Below are 23331 nucleotides of genomic sequence, written 5' to 3' on the forward strand. Positions count from 1 at the left end.
CGCATGCGAGTGGTTAATCCGCCGGTGGTTAGGGGATAAGACCGTTAAGGTTGGCGATTTGTTGGCAATCGACATTGTCGTGGACATGTGACCAGGTCTTATGGGACCGCTAGCGGTCCTAACCCCCAAACTACAACCCGTTAAAACTTAAATATAACATGTGACCATTATATGTTAAGAAACATTGTAGAGCCGAGTTGGTAGCGCGCTAGTTTGCCTCGCCAGAGGTCATGGGTTCGATTCCATCAAACCCCAACAAAATTTTGCCATACCATTCCAGGGCCACGTGGCGACCTCTAGGCTTGCCACGTGTCAGCACCTGATTGGTCAGCCAAAAGGAATATTTTGGGGAATATTACTTGGAATATTCTTTTTTTATTATTTCCCAAAAATCAATTTATTCTTGGAAATTGCAGTTTACTGGACTTTTTCAAATTGCGATAACTCCTTCATACGGTGTCGGTTTTTCGAACCATTCACGACACCGAAATCAGGAAGGCAAGATCTATCCGATCGCTCAGGTTCGACACTCTTTCGAACACTTTGAAATTTGAGCTATCATTAAAGTCTTGGATCAATATCTAATCACAAGGCAAGGCTGAAACCACTGTCAATCCAGGAAAAACTCCATGCCAATGACAACACATAACTAAGGAACCACATGCATATACCATGCATCTAAAAACCAACATGGAGATCACACATGCAACCTACTCCCTGCAAAGTAAGCCTGTTGTAGCTACTGATCCAACTATCTCCTTACGCTTCCTTGCTTGCTTTTTCCAAATTCAAGTAAATGCTAGAATGATCCAAGAATGCTCTAAGTGTGCAAGAGTATGAGAGTATGAGAATGTGGAATAAGAGAACCAAAAATAACTATAAAAAGCCGTGAATTGTTTCTCTAATGCATTTTTATTATTGATTTCTCATTTTTTCTTCATTTTCCTTCATTGTCCTTCTAATTTCCCTTGCATGCAAATTTGTGTCTCTTCACCTTCATTTTCTCCTATTTTCCTTTATTTTCATAATTAAATGCCAATTATTGTTTCTTTGCCTTTTCCAATTTCCATAGCCATTATTAAGCCACAAGTGGAACCCACTATGTCATGGCTATCTAGGAAATGGCAAGGCAAGGCTGAAACCACTATTAATCCAAGAAAATATCCATGCCAATGACAACACATAGCTAAGGAACCATGTGCATATACCATGCATCCAAAAACCAACATGGAGATCACACATGCAACCTACTACCTGCAAAGTAATCCTGTTGTAGCTACTGATCCAACTATCTCCTTATGCTTCCTTGCTTGCTTTTTCCAAATTCAAGTGAATGCTAGAATGATCCAAGAAAGCTTAAAGAATTCTCTAAGTGTGCAAGAGTATGAGAGTATGAGAGTATGATAATGTGGAATGAGAGAACCAAAATTAACTATAAAAAGCCATGAACTGTTTCTCTAATGCCTTTTTATTATTGATGTCTCATTTTTTCTTCATTTTCCTTCATTTTCCCTCTAATTTCCCTTGCATGCAAATTTGTGTCTCTTCACCTTCAATTTCTCCTATTTTCTTTTATTTTCATAATTAAATGTCAATTATTGTTTCTTTGCCTTTTTAATGCCTTTGCCAATTTCCATAGCCATTATTAAACCACAAGTGATGCCCACTATAATATTTACCCACCATTCAACTTGGAATATGTGTCCCATGACCTTGGTCTTATTTTATTTACATGGAAAATCAGCAAGGGGATGTTACAGATAGCCTCATGAATTTGGAAATCCTTTAGGAAACCAAAATTTTCAAGGGAAACGTGTTCCGAGAGAATGGACTCAAGTCTTGAAGCAATAATCTTTGAGCTGATTTTGTAAATTGAATTGCAAAGTGAGATAGGCTAGAATTTGTCAAAAGAATCAACCTTATACGATTTTGGAATGAGAGTCTGGAAAGTGGAGTTGAATGGAGCAAGGATCCTTCCATTTACTTTGGAGTATTCTATGACTTCTTTTAGATTGCTCCCAATGAAGTCGAAGCAAGCCAAATAAAATTATATGGGGAGTCCATTTGGATGAGGACTTTTGTCTTTTTGGAAACACTTTAAAACCATTTCAATCTCTTTAACAGAGACCTCCCTTAAAATATCCAAATTTTCTTGCTTAGTAACAAATCTTAGGAAATTACCATCCATTTGGAAAATTTTCTCAATGTTTGTGCGATCATTTTTTTGAATGCTTGTGCGATCACTTTTTTTGAAGATGTATTTGAAGTAGCAACATCCTTCATCGACAATGTCCTTAAATTTGGATGCTATTGTTCCACCAGATCTTGTTATTTCCTAGATTGTGTTAATCACCTTTCTGTGATTGACGACTCTATGAAAACACCGTGTTTTCATCTGCAACTTTGAGCCATAAAGCTTTGCATTTTAGCCTCCATTCCTTTTCCTTATCCAACAAGAGGTTTCTCTTTTTTTCTTCAGGGGATTTTAGGGCTTTCTTATAATCTTAAAAAAAAAAATGAAGAGTAATGACTATTTGTAAGAAAGTCTTATAAACTTTTAAAACTTATTATTATTATTATTCAAAATATTTTAATTCAATCTTCTATAATAACTTAATTAACCATAATTAAAATTCCAATAAACAATTTTTTACTAAAATTTAGGTTCAAAATTATTAAACATAAAATAACTTTGCATTATATGTTCCAATAAAATTATTAAAATAAATGCAACATTCTATAATAACTTAATTAACCATAATTAAAAATCCAATAAACAATTTTTTACTAAAATTTAGGTTCAAAATTGCATTTTATGTTCCAATAAAATTATTAAAATAAATGCAACATTCTATAATAACTTAATTAACCATAATTAAAAATCCAATAAACAATTTTTTACTAAAATTTAGGTTCAAAATTATTAAAAATAAAATAAATTTGCATTTTATGTTCCAATAAAATTATTAAAATAAATGGATAACGCACGAATTAAAATGTAAAAAAATAAATTTCAAAAAATAACAAAAATGTCTATAATTAATTATATAAAAGCAAAAACTCATTTTAATTTTATTTTTTTCCCAATATTAAAAAATATATATTTTAAATTTAATAAATTAAAAATAATAATAATAATAATAATAAATTTTATGTTATTAATATTTTATTTATAAATCTACTTATTATTATTATTTTCTCTAATTATTACTTATTAGTAAAATGTAATGTATAAATTTTGTTAAAGCTAATTCATATAAACATTGGTTTTTTAGAAGAGGATTTTAGAATTTCTATTTTTTAAAAATAACAATTGTGTTGTTATTTTAGATTTAATAATTTAAGAATATTTTTAATGTATAATTTAATAAATAAAATTAAATGTTTTCAAATCATTTTTTTAATGATTGAAATTAAAAGTTTTCAAATTAATTTTGCTTTGCTTTTTAAAATTTACACTGTGTTTGTTACTTCTACTTTGATATGGTATTACAAATTCTGAGGAGACATAGATTAAAAAGTATATATATATTTTTTAATGTTTATTGATATTTATCCTATTCAATTTATATGGCTACTATTAACATTTATCTGCTTTCAATTTATATGACTGCTAATATAATAAATAATTTAAATATGAAATGATTTAAATATTTTTATTACTTCAATAATAAGCATTTTTCAAATTTATAAAAATTCATTTTAATTAATTCATTGAAATTTTAACATCAATCTATCTTATTACTTTGAGGCTTAAAAGTGGTCAAAATTTAGGTAATTTTTTTTTTAAACTTTATGGTAAAAATGTTTGGATCATGTTTTTATGGTGTAAATGGATTCGATACCATCAATAACCTGAAAAAACACTCAAAATCTTAGAATTTTAAAGCTATAACCTAAATTTACAAAACCCATCCTAACTAAAATTTCTATAAAATTTTTCAAGACAAATAAGCATCTGATTATACTACAGCTTACCGGCAAAATGAAATTTTAACATCGAACAATCTAATTCCAACTTACTAGCAAAATGAAATTTTAACATCGAACAATCCAATTCCCATTAATGGAGATGTTAAATGCATTATTATATCGAAAACAATCTCATGAATTGATACTTCAATCCCCTATATGGCCCAAATTACTAAGAAACAACACTACTATTATTATTTATATAACGACATTCCTGTCATGAAATCCCAACGCTATCTATCCAACAATATGGCCAGCACGCCGTAATAAGTTGCAGCATGTGCAACAGCAGGTAACAATGCTTTGGAGTCTGCGACTTTGTTTCTAAAACTTGCGAGTTGATGAGTTCACATTTAAAATTCGAATCTTTGTGTACTGTCAGAAATTTACACACCAGATCACCCCCACCGCAACGTTTACTTTCGGCTTTTGTTTTGCATGCGTGAGGAAAGGAACCCAACTTTCGGCTTTTGTTTTGCATTTCACAAGGAACGAACAATAATAATAGTGTGAATAGTATAATTTAGGAAAGAGGCATGGCTGCTAGCGTTGGCCTTCATTAATGAGGCACGTACCCATTCAGCTCCACCTTCTCTGATCTTTGAATGGCGGTCAGTTAGTGATAAATGATGATTTGGCCCATGCCAGTGGCGAAGCCATTATTAATGAGAGCCCGGATTTTCCGATGAAGCAACGCCTGCAATTTTTATGGAATCCGGCGTGGACGATGGCGGTGTTTGAATTTATATGCTCCGGACGGGGCACGTACTCCCGCCGGCGTTAATGAGAGAGGCGAGGAGGCCTTAAAGCCTCGTGTTGTCGGGTAGGTGGGGCGGTTGCCTGGATCGTAGAACCCTGTCAGAAAAGGATTTGGCAATTAATTATTTAGGCTTTGGTCAACGCTTCCAAACGTCGAATCACCTGAACCTGCTATTAATGTTACGTTGGTGATGCCGAATTTTAGATGTATTCGAGGTTAGTTTTTCTTCTTTTTGTTTGAGGCGTTGGCCATGGCAGGTCCGATCTGATCCATAACCGAGCTCTGCTATATGTTTGAACCCAAATTCGATACATTGCCTGCATTTTATTCCAAACGAAACGAGACTCGACTCTTGTTGCTGTGCGCTGTGATCGGAGGTTTTGGAGAACAATAAATCGTCGGCAGGAGTCGATCCTGGGGTGGTGATAAAACAGCAGAACTGGCGGAACACGCGTTACCTCGTCGCAGGTCCTTCACTGCAAGGACTGCCATTGATATGGCCCCTTCGTTTTCACACTACAATGGTGGTGATGGTGGAGGTGGAGATGGAGATGCAGATGCAGCTAGAGCTCGAGCTGGCCACAGTGCGCTGGAAATTGAAGCGGCCATGAACAACATGTCGGGTGGCTTGAGTCCTCTCAGCCAATCTCTCTGGAAAAATACCACTGATACTACACAGATTGAAGACCTCTCTGTGTGGTTGACATGGAAGGACTTGACTGTTACTGTCACCAATGCTAAAGGAGAGCCGCATAGAGTTCTCCAAGGCTTGACAGGGTATGCTGAGCCTGGCTTTATTATGGCCATCATGGGGCCTTCTGGGTCTGGGAAATCTACTCTCCTTGACAGTTTAGCAGGTGAGTTATTAAGAGAGTGAGGATTTCCACAGTTTGTTTATTTTGAATAGAATTTCTGAATAATCTGTGTAGTGGATATGTAATCGGTTAGATATTTTTAGTTTACACTCTATTTATTATTAAAGAGTTGGTTTTTAGGTTTTGGTGATGAATGGATGGAGTGTATACTTTGGCTTTCCCGTCTTTAATAATGCATAAAGTGTATATATTCTTTTTTATGCAGAAGAATTACAAATTTTGTTAGAGATTTCTGAAATAACACCGTAATATGTGTTATACAGATGGCAAATATTTTAGAGTGTTATTCTGAAAATTTCTAACCATATGATTAACTGTAAAAGTCTCTATCACTAAAATTACAAATCCATTACACATATTATTGCAAAATCTATTCAAAATAAGTTATTTTTTTTTAATAATAAATAAAACATCAGCTCCAAATAGCTGTTTTAAATGTCTGTTTATTTGTTTAAATGCCTTGTGAAAGTAAGTAGTTAATATAAACTATTACCCATACCAAGTTTAACTTGTTCCTAGTTAATGCAAATTGATAATCAATATAGCTTGCGCACCAGGTTGTAGGTCCTGTCAGTGATATGCTGTGGCTCAACCCTTTTGAATTCTCATTAACCTATGTGATAGCGAAAATTCGGTAAATTGAATCGTGTTCATAAATATCTCTAATGTTATATCTAGTTGCTAAATATGAACTGATTAAACCCACGTAAAAGGAAGAAGAAGCTTATTAAAAAAGGTTTAGTGGTTGTAGTTATATGTTTTACTTGGTGTGAATTTGGCATCATGTAGTTATATGTTTTGCCTGGTGTGAATTTGGCCTCATGTAGTTATATGTTTTGCTTTGAGTGAATTTGGCATCATCCATGCTTGCTAGTTGCTAGTGCTTGTGTTTCCCTGGTTAATGAGCATTAACAAATCTCAATAATGTCATATTTTAATGTTAAATTTGAATTTGTTAAAGTATTTTAGTTAGAGTAATTTAAAGTATTTTAGTTAGAGTGGTATTTGGAAGTTGCTAATTCTTCACAAAATTCTCATTACACTTAAAAAAAATGCTAAATCTAAACTCATTTGCATCAGTCTTTGTAATCTTATTGAAAAAGCACCTGAGTGATTTGAGTTGTTCACATTACTGTGAATTTTTCGCATGGTCTTATTCTTTCTAAGATGATTAACTTGTTCAGGGAGGTTGTCCAAGAATAGTTTTCAGACAGGAGAAATCCTTGTCAATGGCAGAAGGCGGACGCTTTCGTATGGAACTGTCGTAAGTATATCCTATTTTAAGCTATTGGGATTATTATGCACGGTTGCATGTCTATGGCTGTCGTGTACTGAGTCAGGGTCAGGGTTATTGATGATTCATTAATTTTGCTATGGATGGATTCTCCGTGCAGGCTTATGTTACTCAAGAAGATACCCTCATCGGCACTCTAACGGTTCGAGAGTCAATCCACTATTCTGCCCATATCAGGCTTCCGGACAAAATGCCTCGAGAGGAGAAGATGGCCATTGTTGAGAGCACCATTATGGAAATGGGTCTTCAGGATTGTGCAGACACTCCGATTGGAAATTGGCATCTGCGAGGATTGAGTGGTGGAGAGAAGAGGCGCGTTAGCATTGCTCTGGAGATTCTCATGCGCCCTCGTTTGCTATTTCTGGATGAGCCAACCAGTGGTCTTGATAGGTGATTCTGCTAAATATATTTCATTCATAGTTTTCATGTCTCCCACTAAATTTCATTGAAGTATTTGGTGTACCTGTTACTCTATTCAAATTTGAAATCAGGAGAGTAGAATGTTTTTATTAAATTATCTAGGTAAAATTGAATTGGTAATAAAATTTGAGTTCATAAAAAAAAATCATTTTTATATAAAACTAGGGTAGAGATAATTATTAAAACAACTATCAATTGGGATTATATTGGCTAATAGCTTCTAATGGTTTTTATCTGCTCAGAATGGTTTTTATCTCGATCGATCAATTCTCTGCGAGTGACACGATATATTTGTAAAAATAAACAATCTATAAAAACCATTCAGATATATGTATTTCATGTTTCATGGCGTATTGTCTCAGTGCTTCGGCGTTCTTCGTCACACAAACTCTTAGAAATCTAGCCCGCGATGGAAGGACTGTGATTGCTTCCATTCACCAGCCCAGCAGTGAAGTGTTTACCTTGTTTGATTACCTGTATCTCCTGTCTGGAGGGCAGACTGTCTACTTTGGCGAAACAAGATCTGCCCACGAGGTATTTTATTGTTTCAGATGATGAAAAACTGGTTTTGCATCGACTGATATTGAAATACTTAATTTGTCTTTTGTTTCTCTTATTGAAACAGTTCTTTGAACAAGCCGGTTTCCCATGCCCTCCACTGAGAAATCCTTCAGATCATTTCATTCGTTGCATTAATTCGGATTTCGACAGGGTCAAAGCTACTCTGAAGGGATCGTACAGGCTCAGAGTAAGTTATCAGCAAACTGTAAATTTCTCTGCAACGTCATAGGTTGGACTCCCTGGATCCCCTGCTTCAATTTGATAGAGTCTCATATAGAGTGATACTTCTGCAGGCCACGGAATTGAATGACCCTCTTGACAAGATAAGCACAGGCCAAGCCATAAGAATTTTGATGGATCATTATAATTCCTCTGAGTATGCAATGCTGACAGCTGCGAGGGTTCATGAAATATCACAAATTGTGAGTACCATTTTATTTGGGCAGTAGGCCAGAGCTCCCCATGTCCAAGCCAAATCTGTATACTATTATGTAACTTTTAACACGTTTTGCATTTTGGCTTACAGAAAGGAACGGTGCTAGAATCGAACGGAAGTCAAGCTAGTTTCTTGATGCAGTGTTATACTTTGACAAAACGATCTTTCGTTAATATGACTAGAGATGTTGGATACTACTGGTTACGAGTTGTAATATACACATTCGTGACAATCTGCATTGGAACCATATACTACAACGTTGGAACTGATTATACTGCTATTTTGGTAAGATTCTAAATCCATGAATTCATATAAACTGAAAAACCATGGATAGAGATTTTATTTGTATAGGTAAGAGAAAATTGTTTGTTTTTTTCTTGCAGGCCAGAGGTTCCTGTGCGTCCTATGTTTCTGGATTCATGACATTCATGTCCATTGGAGGATTCCCTTCTTTTGTGGAGGATATGAAGGTATCATCAATAATTGTTATGTATAATGTAGTTATGCATTGTTAAGAAATTTGCAGGGTGTCATGAGGATTCTGGAGCACAGAGGATTTCTGACAGAAATTTGTGTTCCAATCCACAGGTTTTTCAGCGTGAAAGGTTCAATGGACACTACGGAGTGCTTGCTTTTGTTATTGCCAACACGCTGTCTTCAATGCCATATCTGGCACTTGTTGCAACAATATCCGGGACAATCACCTACTACATGGTGAAACTGCATCCTGGATTTACTCACTATTTATATTTTGTGCTGAACCTCTTCTCTTGCATGGCCGTTGTTGAGAGCTTGATGATGACAGTGGCCACCTTGGTGCCCAATTTCTTGATGGGAATCATCACAGGAGCAGGAATCCTGGTAAGTAGATACCATTAAAATAAATGTTACATATTATTGAGCTGTCAATTTGTACATGCATGCATGTATGAACTAATACCAGCACTGTTGAAGTTGTAAAAGTTGTTGAGAAGCATATATATACCATGTTCTTGACTTGTTTCAAACCTGGGTGTTGTCATACTTGATCCATTAACTTGGTTCAAACCATGGCTGTCATACTTGATCCATTTATTAATGTACTGTTAAGGGTATTTCCTTACTCTATTTCCTTGTAATATGATTGTAAAATATCACCTTACTGTATGTCCTTGTAATGTGATTAATATGATTGCAAAATATCACCTTATTCGATGTCCTTGTAATTTGATTGTTATAGCATTGCTGGTATTATGGTATTATTTTTTTTAGTGTTGGCTTGATTTACGGTGGATTTGAATTTTGAATTTTATGGTTTACATAATACTTCGTAGCACCTGTAGGCTACATTGCCCATAATATTACTAAAGAAAATTGTCAGATTTTAAAATTTAACTTATATAAATTGTTTGGAATCATGTTTACTTCTGATACTTTTTTTTTGTTGGTTTGGAATCATGTTTACTGCTGGTACTTATGTTTTGTTTTCTAACAGGGAATATACATGCTGGTTGCTGGATTTTTTCGTTTTCTGAAAGATCTCCCCAAACCAGTTTGGCGCTATCCCATGTCATATATTAGCTTCAACTCTTGGGCATTGCAGGTGCACATAACAATTCCAATGTGCCTGATTTATTGATGATTTTTGTTCAGGCAAACTGATGTTGTCCCTGATTTTATGCAGGGCCAATACAAGAACGACTTGCTTGGAATATATTTCAAACCGCAGATTGAAGGAATGCCCAAAATCAGTGGTGAATATATCTTAAAAAATGTGTTTGAAATCAATACAAAGCGGTCCAAATGGTTCGACTTGGCCATCATATTCTCAATGATTTTTATTTACCGCATGATCTTCTTTCTTATGATCAAATACAACGAGAAGATTGGCCCTTCCTTGCGAGCACGCTATGCAAAGCACAAGATGAGGTCATCGGGAAAGCAGGTCTCCATGAACACCGTAAGGCCTACTCCACCTGGCCATTCTGGTGAAGCAGGATCCTCTCCATCTTGAACCAAAAACACAAGTTTGGTTGTGTGCAAGGACTTTCCTACTGAACAATGGCCGACTTTATCTAACCTATAAAGCCATGATTGGCTTTTTTGTATGTAGAATATGGATTCACTGATGTCCATGCAAGGATAACCATTTCAGATTTCGAAAAACCATGTCTGCATGCATGTATAGAACTACAAAGTAAACAGCAATCTATGTTTGAACTTTGCCTTAGACTATTCATGTAATCTTCTTAGAAATAAGAAAGCCAGAAGTCCGGGACTTGTAAGTCAGATTGCAATTATTATTAGGGTTTAATTTACGATTTATGGAATGATGCATTGATATGGAAATGTATCCAAATCAAATATTTCTCTTAAGCTATGTTGGTTTGGTTAAACTTTTGACTATGATGAGCTTTTTTTCCAGATCCATCACACAAATAGTTTTAGTGCCAAACTACAGATTTGGAATTTCTATTTGAGATTAATTAATTTTCTCTACACCATTTAGCGCCTCATCTCATGAATCTAATGTTCTCCATAAAATCTTTCTTCTTGCATAGCTGAGCTTGTTAAACTTGAATGACAAGAATTGGGAGTGTTGCCCAGGCTCCTTCAGGGAACATTGAATACTGGCTTAATTGATATATTTGTTTAGCAGGATTCAGCTTGTTCTTCTTCCCACTTATCTCTGGATTGAAGGAGTGTGTTCTTCCTCCTCAAACAGTGATCCTCATTGCTGGACTGTCTTGGTTGATTCCCTCCATCGATAGGTGACCATCTTTTGCTTGGGTTTTCTGACCATGAACAACTATCGTGGCTCTCTCTCTTATTCTTTGGGGAATTGATCTTCCTTCCATTTGAATCTATATTTTGTGTTGTTGGGCACCACCTAATTTAACCTCCCTTTCATGATAACCAGGTGATTTGAAACCCAACTTTCAGGGAAACCCAAGTTTGTGAACATGAGAAACCCAACTTTCAGGGAAAAGGAAAAGGAATTATATTTTGCACCCTTTTCTCTATTCTCATTAGTTTGAACTCCTCTTTTTAGAGTTTCCTAATCCTTTTAGTGTTTCCTGTGATTTCCATATAAGTATTTAGGGAAGCAAATGCTTCCTTTGATTAGCCCGTTGATTGAGAACCAAGTAATCTTTGAATAGGTTATTTCTTTGCATCACCACCATAAGTAGTGATCGTTGAAAGAGAGCACATCCTTAGAGAATCATTCTTCTAGCCTAGCATTTGTTTGATAGCCTCCTAATTCCATCGAACACTCTTTGCCACAAAAGTCCCTTTCACTTCAATATAGCCTAGAGTGATCAAGCATGCAAATTTAGATTTCTCTAGGGGTTGTGACAGTGAGAGGTTCTTAGTGTGACATGCTTTCTTGATAGGATTTTCCAAGGCCCCCTAGCCCTCATATTTTCTAATGACCCATTTAGGACATAATTCTTGACTCTATATTCTAGCATATGGAATTTCCATGGGTGAAATACAAACTCTAATTAATTACATGGAAGCCTTTATTTCCAGCAAAGTTGGCCTACAAAGTTGGATGAGAAACTTTTCCATCCATAAATATGTCTGTGTAGAAGGGGCCAACATAAAGAGTACTATACATAGGTAGTACCTAGAACTTTGGTACATTTTGGAACTTGGTCATAAGGGACATAAAAAGTCATGACTCATTTGTCATTCTTCTTGGTGACCCATTTAAACTCCATCCACAGTAAGCATGGAAGGCAAAAGAAATCCCATAAAACTTAAACCCCTGGTCACATTGAATCTAAGGCCATCCTCCCACCATTAGCCAATATGGTGCATTCTTTTGGGTTAGATGAAAGCACCGAGTCTCATTCATTTTCAATTTGTACACAATGCTTTGGACGATTTGCAAGTAATGCATCACATTATCCAACATATCCTTTTCTTCCATAATCACAAATAAAAATCCATTTACAAGATGACCATACAACTAGTGCTTTGCCATAGAGACTTGAGAGTAGGGTTACTTCATATGATTGAGAGCCATCATGTTTTATACAATGTACCCAAGACCATTTCCACCATTATCTACAAGGTAGATGCTAAAGGCAAACCTTCTCTAATACACTTGGAAATTCCTATTTTTTTAGACATCCTTGGTTGATGGAAAATCATGCAGTGGTTTCAAAAAAGAGAGTTTCCATTGCTTTAGCAAAAAAGAGTCCAAATGCAAGAGCTTTAAGCATGACAATAATGAAGAAATATTCTATATCATAGATTTTTTCCAAAGTCAATTTTGATGAAGAGGGCCTCAAGGCCTTGGTTACTACCCTAATCCATTCCTTCCCAAACTACAATAATATTATCCATATATATACTTCGATAGTAGGGCTAGGGTCCTAGGTAGAAAGTTATGAGACACATTCAAGAGGATTATTGAGTGCCTCAATTCGATGAGCTTAGGATCTATAGGCTTTGACATGAATTTTAGTGGTGCCTTTTTAATGTGATCTCTTATCATCTTAGTTGAAACATATTTTCTATACACTTGAAGTGCTGGGCCCATAAACTCTTATGTAGATTTGCATAACAAACACACTAACCCATAAACCCTAAGAGGCATTTCATTGGAAATTTCCTTTAGATCAACTATCAATTTATCTAGTAACTACTGGTTACAAATTATCCATTTCTCATGGGTTCATGTTTGATGGACTATGTCAATATAGGTTGCATGGAAATATATATTTCTTTTCTCATCCCATGAATTTCAAAGGTGATTTTATAATGATTGACGAATCTTTTTCAATATTGACTTGGTCTATGATCTTTCCTTCCATGGTCCTTAGGAATTCGATATGCTTAGGTGACCTTCATAGTGGCTAGGGCTTTGAAGGAGGTCTTCCTATCTTGTCCCCTATTTTGAGACAATGAATATGGGCCCACATTTGAGAACCCTTAACTTTATGTTTTTTAGATTTAGTAAACAAAGCATTATCTCTACTCTAGATTGCATTTGCCCACTAAATTTTTGAGTCATGCCTTAATGCTTCTATGTCAACCTTATTCTTCTTCTAATGACCATGCATTTTCTACCAAACTCCTATAGAAAGGTCATAATGCAACAAATGACATCTTTCCATGATAAAATCCACACCTTGTTTTCTCTAGGACAAGGTATATAATTACATTTTTTTTTTTTATAATTTATATGTAGGGAGTATACTTCAATTTGGATGTGTTCAACATGAATCTTTTATTCATGGCATTACGATTAATGGGTTAGTGATAAGATAGGGGTAAGTGGTAAGATAGGGTGAGCTCTTCTATGACTTGGATATGCTTTCTAATTTCATGCTTAGAAAAATAATTTTTTTATCCGAGAGCATCACCATATCTAGCCTTTCCAATACTCTCTTGTGACCTTTTAGGCATTGGATAATGGGTACCATATTATGGGAAAGTATTTTTGATAACTTTTTTGGAACCATAAAATATGACATCTATGACATTGGCCTTGAGGCTATTCTAGGCTAGATGTTTCTCGTGGTGTCAGGTGCACTTGGTAAAGCCCTATTTGTATTAGACTCAACATCATTGAACTCACCACAAAAGTTCTCGCAAGTATCCAACAACACCTCGACAAGTCAATCCCACAATACGTTACTTTCCCTAACATCATTGGAATGTTGAAGTATTAGATCCATATTGGCTAATCATATGTCCTTCAAATCAAACAATGTCTGTACGATATGGTTGAAGTATTAGATCTATATTGGATAGTAACTTCTTTCTAGTTTGGAGAATTCAATGTTGCAACTCCACCTTTACCTTCAATGTTGTTAGTATAAAGAGAACAAAATTTGGCCAAATTACTAATTACGCCAATTTTAGTATAAAATTAATGAATTTCATTTCTCGCAAGTTACAATGGACATCAATATCAAGAATGACACTTGCAATTATTCAAACCATGGAAAGAGTCCATGAGACCTTTCACATTTAATGATACTACCTTTAGTATGAATTATTGTTGGATAATCGATCATCTCCTCTCCTTCCTACCCTAATAGGGCATCAAGAGGGTTCAAAGAGTCACTTGCAGTGCAAAAGGGTAAAGTAACATAAGTTCTTATTATTTGGCCTCTTATGAGGTTCTTTAACATCATAATATCACTATGAGGTGTTTAGCCATGACGGTGGAGACTAGGCCTGATGAACCCCATCCATCCAGTGTTTGTTACAATTTCCATATAGGCATATAGGGAAGGAAATGCCTCCTTTGAACAACCTCTTAATTGAGAACCAAATAGTCTCGCTAAGGGATTATTTCCTTGTAGAACCACTAATGACCACCATAAGTAGTGATCATTGAAAGAGAGCTCACCCCTAGATAATCACTTTTGTCCTAGCATTTGCTTCTTTCCACTATAGTTTATCCGCAAAATGTTTTTGATAAGATTTTCCATCCATATAGTGTGCTCACACAAAATGAACCCAACACAAAGAGTAGTATACATTGGTAGTACCTAGAACTTTGCTACATATTTGGAACTTGACCATAATAGACATAACATTCATAATTCATTTTTCAATCTTCTTGTCCACTTTTCTTTAAAATGACATCTAAGGTATGAATGGAAGGAAAAAGAAATCCCAAGAAACTTAAACCCTTGGTCACATTGAATCCAAGGCCATCCTTATTCCATGAGCAAATTTTGGTGCACTCTTTTGGCTAAGACGAAAGCATAAAGTCTTAGCCATTTTCACTTTGTACCCAAGGCTTCATAGAGGATTTGCAAGCAATGCATTGTATTATCCAAAGTCTCTTTTTCTTCCATAATTGTAAATAAGGAATCATTGATAAAATGTACATACACTAGTGGTCCTCCATTGGCACTTGAGTTAAACATACTCCTAATACAATCAATAGGCATTATATTGAATGTACCTAAGGACCTCGCCACCATTATCTATATGGTATGTGTTAAAGGGAAATTATTCCTTGATACACTTGAAAAGCTCTATTTCTTTAGACTCTATGGCTTGATGGAAAGTCATGTACTGGCTTCAAAGAAGAAGGTTTATGTGAATTTTCAAAAAAGTGTCCAAATACGAGAGCCTGAAGTATGGAAATAATGAAGAACCATTTAGAATAATCATATCTTTTAAAGTCAATTTTGATGAAGAGGGCCTTAAGGCCTTGGTTCCTACACCACTCCATTCCTTCCCAAACTGTAGTGATATTATCAAGAATATATATTTCCCTAGTGAATATAGTATCCCCAAGCTATTGATTTTAGGTATGATAAACTTCAATATTATGGTTAGGGCCATGACTATAAATTTATGAGACAATCAAGTGGGTTATTGAGTGACATCATTTGATGATCTTAGGATCTCTAGAATTTGGAGTGTATTGTTTCCCTCTAATACTTATGAAGAGAGAGAGAGAGCTGAGAGGTCAAAGTCAAGATCCCTAGCTAAAAAAAATCAATTAAATTAGCGATGGGGGCAAATTTACAGGCCCTAGTGCCATGGAAAATGTTCCAAAGTTCAAATATGCGTTCATGGAGTCCTCACCAAGTAAGCACAGTCGGCTAAAATGAAAATCAGAGCACAAGCGCTCGTATCATTAAAGTCCGAGTAGGTTAATGGGCAGATCACCATCCATCCACGGCTGACCCGCCCCCAACGACATTTCGAGGGGTGGGGGTGGGGGGTGGGTAACCTGCGTAGGTGATAAGTGGCTGCTACCCCCAGAGATGACAAGTCAGCCAAGCGGGCCTGCTGATCCAACATCCTAGATTAATTTCGAGGGTTGATCGATAGATTCAGCATCCTGCCCTCCTACCCACTGGAGGATGGTGGGGACCACCCGCCACAACAATTAGTCTGCTGGTGCCATTCAAGAGAGCATGAAATTAAAAACAAAATGGTAAAAACTCTGCGCTCCTCCCACTCTCGTCCACTTGTCGCTCGTTACCGCCCAATCCCCTTCTTCCATGCACTCTCCCATGACATCACCACCACATGAGCGGACCGTTGGCCCCCCTCCACCTAGAAAAATCATTCTCGCCTAGAATTTTTCAAAGTTTCAAATTGATTCTCGGTGCAAACACCTCGCGCCTTCTGTCTGCCCTGCAAACGTCATCTAGTTTTCAGCAAGTCTGGAGCACCCCCTCCAACGTCGTTTTCAACTTCTCCAAGGAAAACAGGTAACCAATCAGTCCCTTTCACCTACAAATTCAGTTGATTATTCATTGGAAAATGAAGAAGGCGGCCCTAAAACCCGTGAGGAAAAACCCTCTTCTAGTGTTGAGCATCTCATGGACACTGAGACGCAAATTGTGGACCCCTCTAGTGATTACCACCTCATAGACCTGCGATTTAACTTATATGGTAGTACATCAAAGGGAAAGACCCATTTTGGGTGGTCGACTCAACCCTGTATTACCAGATTGCACCCACACTGCACCATTTTCTTGAGTTTGTCTCATGGCTAACAACAACATATATAGATGAGAAAAAAAAAAAATCTCCTCAATCGGGGTTAAAATCCTTTAGGTGACCCCAGAGCTAATTCGAAAGGCCCTAGTTTACTCAAGCTCCTCTGAGCCCCAAGAGTTCACAGAAACCACACTGGTCTACCATTACACTACCCTCCTAGCTGATGAGCAACAATCCTTTTTACAAATGGTCTTGGCCCCTAGCCTACAATCTCTACCTATTGTTGATAGTTTCCCTATAACCCTCTTTGCAAAGCCTATTCAACCCATCCTATCCCTAATTGGTCATATGTTTGGGGATGATGATGCAAATATATCTTCTAAAGCCTCTCTAATATTTCTCAGGAAAATGATGCAACCTGGCCATTTGTTTGACATCCCTGCTTACCTAGCCGAGGCCATAAGATTCCAGCTACACCACTTCCCCACCACCTCCTATTTTAGGTATTACTCCTTCTTGTTCTATTTATTTGTGTACACTCATGTGGATGAATTCGAGTGTCTGGGTCTCAGTTTGGTGGCTTCCAATAAACAAAGGAAGTCTGTATTCGACTGGGATGTTCTTGCCAAGAAAAGACAAGAGCTTGAGGGTTATTCCCAATTTATATCCTCCTATATGGCCATTGCCTACAAAATCATTCATGGTGTTTCCCCTCCTAGATTTCTCCCTCAGCGAAAAGCAATCCTCCAGTGCAGTGAGGATGCTAGGGTGGGGGACTGGTACCTGTTTGAGGACTTCACAGAAATCAGGGGCTATGGGTGTGAGCTTCCTCCTTACCGCTTACCTATGTTTATACAAATGAGGATTTTCGCTCTTGAATTCATCACATAAACCCTGAATGTAGACCAAGTGCACTTTGTCCCTGCTAAGAAGGATACATGTTTAAATTGGGCAAGGCAATGGGACCTTTTATTGTTAATTTTAGGCTGGCCCACAGGGTAGTTGAGGAATTACTCAGGCAAATGAATTTTAACCTAGGGGAATTCTGGCATTATGATCTTCATGGTGTAATTTCCAATAGAAGAGATCATAAAATCTTCGACTTATGAACATGAGGATAGGCCTGAGATCGAATGGAAAACTAACTTTGATTTGTGGCCTATTAATATAGAGATGGAGATCAAGACTCAAGCGTCGAAGGAAAAGGCACATAAAAGGACCATTGACCAAGATGAGGATGTTGAAATGGAGGATGTACACCCCAATAAAAAGGAAAAAACCCAAGATATAGAGGAAGAAGAAATTGAGACCAGACTGGTACAGACAAGACCAAATCAACTAGGATTCCAAGTGACAATGGAAGACCCATTACACACTACTGCCTCATCCTCTTCAAAGGTAGTTGTTCTGAGTTCCAAAGGAAAGGTCATTGAAGAAAGAAACAAGAAGGCAAGGGAGGAGATGTAGCAGTAAATGACATCTCTCTCAGTCCCCTATTAGACTAGGGTTCTGGCTACCATGGACTTAGAGAGAAATCAAATGAATTTCTCCCTGCAACACCCAATAGCACAATCACTACCTATGGGCTTTCAGTTCAAGGCACTTGATGTTTCATTGGACTTGACCAATGTCCCTCTACCAGATAAGATTAACTTCCATAGGAAAGTAGGAGAAATGTTGTACAATGAACTCAATAGAAATGCAATGACCATCAGAGAGGCTGAGAAGTTGTTAGAGAAGGCAAAAACAAGGTTGAAACAGGAGAGAACAAACTCCATAGCTCTACACATGCAGAATAAAAGCTTCAAGAAGTTGATTTTGATGTTGGGGGTAAATCCAGAAGACAAAGATGCATTTTAATCCCTCCTCCAAAGTTCACAAGCAGAGATACAAAAGCTAAGGCACAAAATGAATATGTTAGGCAGTGAACATGTGCAATCTAAGGAACTTGCACAGGTGGAAGAAGAGAAAGAAATCCTAGCCAAAGAACTGATAGAAAGAAACAATGAGATAGTATCCCTCAAGCAACAGGGAACAAAACTTCAACATAGGATAGACACACACATTTGTGCAATGCTTGTGCCTGAAAATCCCCAAAATTCCACAGAGCAGCTCACCAATACCCTTGTCGAACTCCAACTTTTGGAAGAGGAGCTTAAGAAAGTGCAAAAGGATTTGGAAACTACCCAGAGGAACCTAGCACTGAAAGAAAAACAACTTGAGACAACCAAGACCAACACAAACATAACTGGTAAGAACTTACATGCATCAAACTAGGAGATTACTGAGCTAAAAGGCAAGCTGAAAGGAAATATGTCTCTCCTACATCCAAACAACTTGTCTAGGATGAAATCATAGCATAAATAAAAGGTAATTGGGAGTACATAACTTTGATGGATGAACAAAAAATTGTGATTAAGGATTATGAGTTTTTCATCCTTGCTGCCAAAGAATATGGGGAAAAGAACTCCCATATTGCCAAGAAGTTCATCCAGTTTTTGAATGAAAGGCCACTCAGTGAGTTGAGGCCAATTGATGTAGTAGATAGAGTGTCTGCTATCATGGAGATCTCTAAAGTTGTTCAGAAGGAGGAGGCCAAAGTCAAAGCTGAGGAATGCCTAAGGGTGGTACAGAAAGATGTGGATGCTTTCCATGCTGAGTTTGATGAAAGAGTTAGGGCAGGGTTTCCTAGTTGTTGGGATCTTGTGGGAATGCTAATCCCATGGACATAATACAACCATATGTTAGTGGAGGCCAAGAGCAAGGCAAATTCCTCCCATGAGAATACTTCCACCCTTAAAGGTAAAACAATGGTTAAATATCTCAGAAAGGAGTTCCAACTGTTAGGGTTGATAAAGACCTTGTTTCGCCCTAGGTTGAACTATAGAAGGGTCACGAATCTCAAGATCGCATATCAACGATTATTTCATGCTCCTATACCAAACCCAACGATGTTGTCTCCAAAACCTTATTATCATAACTAAGGATGTTGCAACTCATGTCGATCATGACACTTTGATTTTCTATTTTATGTAAATATTTTATTTCAGAAGAAACTATGTCAATTAGTTAGAATTCAGTTTGTATAGTTGTGTCATTGAGCATGCTAATATTTTGTTATGATGATTCACTTCCAAATCAAGAAAGAATATTTTGTAATGGGCTCTCCCTCTGAGGCCCTATATAAACAATTTATGATATTGAACCAAGGGTTCAGAATTTTGGTTTTCCAAGAGAGAAGCTTTGCAAGTTTTCCAAGAAATGTATGCTTTGTGGAAGATTAATAAAAGTTTTTGGTGATTCTAGCTCATATAAATGTGCAGTATGTATTTCCTCTTGTGTTTGTTCCATATGTTTTCACTCTTCTTCTCAAATTACATGTAATAGCAGTTGTTGGATATGTTTTTCATGGAATTATGGATTCATCTAGGTCAAATATTGATTAAAGATGCCTATAACTGATATGAATTGTTATCCTTAAAATGCGCTCCATGTATCTCAACACTTCATTAAAATCTCCTTCTCATATGTTTCATGCTGAACTTCAATGAACATGATTCTTAGTTTTAAACCCCGTGCGTTGGTTTTCTCTCCTCTTTATTCCTTCCATTTGATATACTACAAAAATGACCTATGAAATTACACGTGTATATAATGTTGGCCACTAGAGCCAGATATTATGCTTTTGTGAGTCATGTTTGGCATTCAATCTCTGTTGGGTGTTTGTTATTTTCTTTCCATGACTAACCCCAGTAGTGAAGCCGGGGGGTTAGAGGGGGGACAGTCAGCCCCCACCTTCGTTGCACTAGGCACAGCGAGGGGGTTTGAGGGGGGCAGACCTATCTATGGTTTTGTGCGTGATTTTTACACATGGTTTTAGGTATGATGGTTTTTTGCCCATGGTATTTTGTAGATCTGGTCAAGGGAACTACTGTTATGTTCTAATCCAGGGTTTATGGATTGGGGTTTATGGATGCTTCGATATATATATATATATATATATATATATATATTGTAACATTGAAATAAATATAATGAAAAATCAATCTGGTAGTCCCGGTTTTGAGATCCAGGGGAAAATATTTGTGTATATCTATTTTATGTTTTATGCTCTTGCCATTGTTTATTTTATGTTTTTTATAATTTTTATCCAGGTAATTTATGTACGGGGTCAAAATCTACATTTGGTGTCAGAGTTGTTTTCGCTTCAAGGGGACGCCTTTGCTGTTGAAGGGTTTTGCTCGAGCCTATGGTAGACCCTGTTCAGTGGGAGATCTGCAAGATCGATTCTTGTGGTAAAAGAAGATGGCGAGCAGTGGAAAGATAGAGATCGAGAAATTTAATGGTTAGAGTTTTGAGTTGTGGAAACTCAAGATAGAGGATCTGTTGGTGGATAAAGATCATTGGGTCGCGGTAGATCCAGGTACTAAACCAACGACAATGTCAGCTGAAGATTGGGCGAAGTTGGATTGAAAGGAAAAGAGCACAATATGGTTGTGTATCTCAGATTCAGCATTGTTGAATGTATCAGGGGAGGCTTCGACAAAGGATTTGTGGGACAAGTTAGGGACTTTGTACCAATCTAAGTCTCTGGTAAATAAACTGTTCCTACAAAAAAAGTTGTATAACCTGAAGATGAAGGATGGAGACTCGGTGACAGAGCATCTGAACACCTTTAATACTGTGGTAAGCCAATTATTCTCTGTTCATATAAAAATTTCAAATGAAGATAAGTGCATCAGTTTGTTGTGTTCTCTATTAGATTCGTGGGATAGTCTGGTTGTTGCAATAGGTAGCAATGCGTCTGCCTTGCAGTTTGATGAAATAGTTTCATCCTTGTTGTTAGAGGAGATGAGACAGAAAAATACAGAGGGACAAAATGGTGATGCCTTGTTTGTATGAGGACGGTCCCAAAACAGAAACAAAATTAAATACTCGAGTGGGAGATCTAAATCTCCAGGAAAAATTGTAAAGATGTGTTGGAAATGCGAAAAGGAAAGGCACTTCAAAAAGGACTGTAGATCTAAAGCTCCTGAGAAAGGAAAGGGATCTCATGATGCTCCTTCTATAGATGAAAAAACCACCTTAGATGAAGGTGGGGATGTGTACTTGGCTTCTTCTTCAAGTACACATGTAGATCATGAGGCATGGTTGATTGACTTAGGTGCATCTATTCAGTTCACTCCCCACAGGGAGTGATTCTGAGAGTATGATAAATATGATGGTGGTGATGTCTTCTTAGGGGATGAAAGGAAGGTTGGAATAGTTGGTCGCGGAAAAGTCAAGTTGAAGTTCAAGGTGGAAGGATTAGAACACTTCCGAGTGTTCTGCATATTCCCGCATTGGCCAGAAATTTGATTTCTGTAAGCAAGTTGGATGATGCAGGAGTAAAAACAATGTTTGAGAAAGATACCTGCAATATGGTTCGGGGAGAACTGATATTGATGCAGGGATTTCGGATTATAACTCTGTACAAGCTTCAGGGTAGCACTGTTATTGATGGGTGCAACATTTCTATGGTTCTTGAAAGTGAAGCATAAAACTTAGTGGTCTCTGGAGAAAACACCATGTTATGGCATCAAAGGCTTGGAAATATTGGAGAGAAGGGCCTTCGAATACATCATGGTAATGGTATGGTAGAAGGTATGTATAATTGCTCTCTGGGTTTTGAGTTCTGTGAAAATTGTGTATATGGGAAGCATAATTGGGTGAGTTTCCCCTCTGGTGTTAAGAGGGTGAAACATATATTAGAGCTTGTGCATAGTGGTGTGTTTGGACCTGTTATCAATTCCATCACTGGGTAAGTTTATATACTATGTATCATTTATAGATGATTTCTCAAGTAATACATGAAAATACTTCCCCAAGAAGAAATCTGAATTCTTTGAAAGGTTTAAACAATTTAAAGATTTGGTGGAAAACCATACAGAAGAAGATAAAGGTGTTGAAGGACAAATAACATGGAGAGTTTTGTAAGAAGGAATTTGAAGAGTTGTGTAGAAAGTGTGGTATAGCACGACAAAATAATACTCCATACACACCTCATCAAAATGGAGTTGCAGAAAGAAAGAACAGGACGTTGATGGAAAAGGAAAGAAGCATGCTTAGTGGTGTCAGGTTAGGACATGAATTATGGGCAGAGGCAGTGGAGACTGCATGTTATCTGGTCAACAAACCACCTTAATCAGCGTTGGAGGATAAGAATCCACAAGAGGTATGGACTGGTAAGAAACCCTCTCTTTCACATCTGAGGGTATTTGGATGTGATGCATATATACATGTTCCAAAGGAGAAAAAAACCAAGTTGGATAGTAAATCTGAAAGGTGCATCTTTATTGGGTATAAGAATGGTTTAAAAGGTTATAAGCTTTGGAACCCAGAAACAAGGAAGGTTGTGTATAACCGCGATGTGGTTTTTAGAGAGGTGAAAGATGTCATTAAACATGAAGTCGTAGCAAAGGAGCCTTAGAAGATAGAGTTTGAGCTAAAGGAGGAGGAATCCGACTCTACAATAGAAGAGGAATCAGAAGATGAAGAGCCACAAACTCCAGTTGAGAGAAGATCAGTTTGAGAAAGAAGACATCCAAAAAGGTATAGT

The 23331-nt window shown here is 36.9% G+C and overlaps 1 protein-coding gene across 1 annotated transcript; it reads left to right on the forward strand.

Moving 5' to 3' along the window:
* The first annotated feature begins 4939 nt into the window (after positions 1-4939).
* On the forward strand, positions 4940-10586 carry LOC149219709 (ABC transporter G family member 11-like). The gene is made up of 11 exons (XM_089384457.1): positions 4940-5589; positions 6792-6871; positions 7002-7291; positions 7684-7855; positions 7947-8069; positions 8176-8304; positions 8409-8603; positions 8702-8788; positions 8907-9179; positions 9793-9900; positions 9982-10586. Exons 1-11 carry the CDS (start codon positions 5229-5231, stop codon positions 10309-10311), a joined length of 2148 nt encoding a protein of 715 aa, XP_089240583.1. The 5' UTR covers positions 4940-5228; the 3' UTR covers positions 10312-10586.
* Positions 10587-23331: the final 12745 nt, after the last annotated feature.

This window comes from Pinus tabuliformis, chromosome Q, assembly GCF_031772625.1.
Source record: "Pinus tabuliformis cultivar Carrire ecotype Pingquan chromosome Q, CPIR1, whole genome shotgun sequence".
Classification (NCBI taxonomy): Eukaryota; Viridiplantae; Streptophyta; class Pinopsida; order Pinales; family Pinaceae; genus Pinus; species Pinus tabuliformis.

Coding starts and splice junctions, on each gene's coding strand:
- LOC149219709 (XM_089384457.1), top strand. CDS start 5,229: ATGGCCCCTTCGTTTTCACACTACAATGGTGGTGATGGTGGAGGTGGA. Junction 5,590..6,791: donor TCTCCTTGACAGTTTAGCAG/GTGAGTTATTAA, acceptor TAACTTGTTCAG/GGAGGTTGTCCAAGAATAGT. Junction 6,872..7,001: donor CGCTTTCGTATGGAACTGTC/GTAAGTATATCC, acceptor TTCTCCGTGCAG/GCTTATGTTACTCAAGAAGA.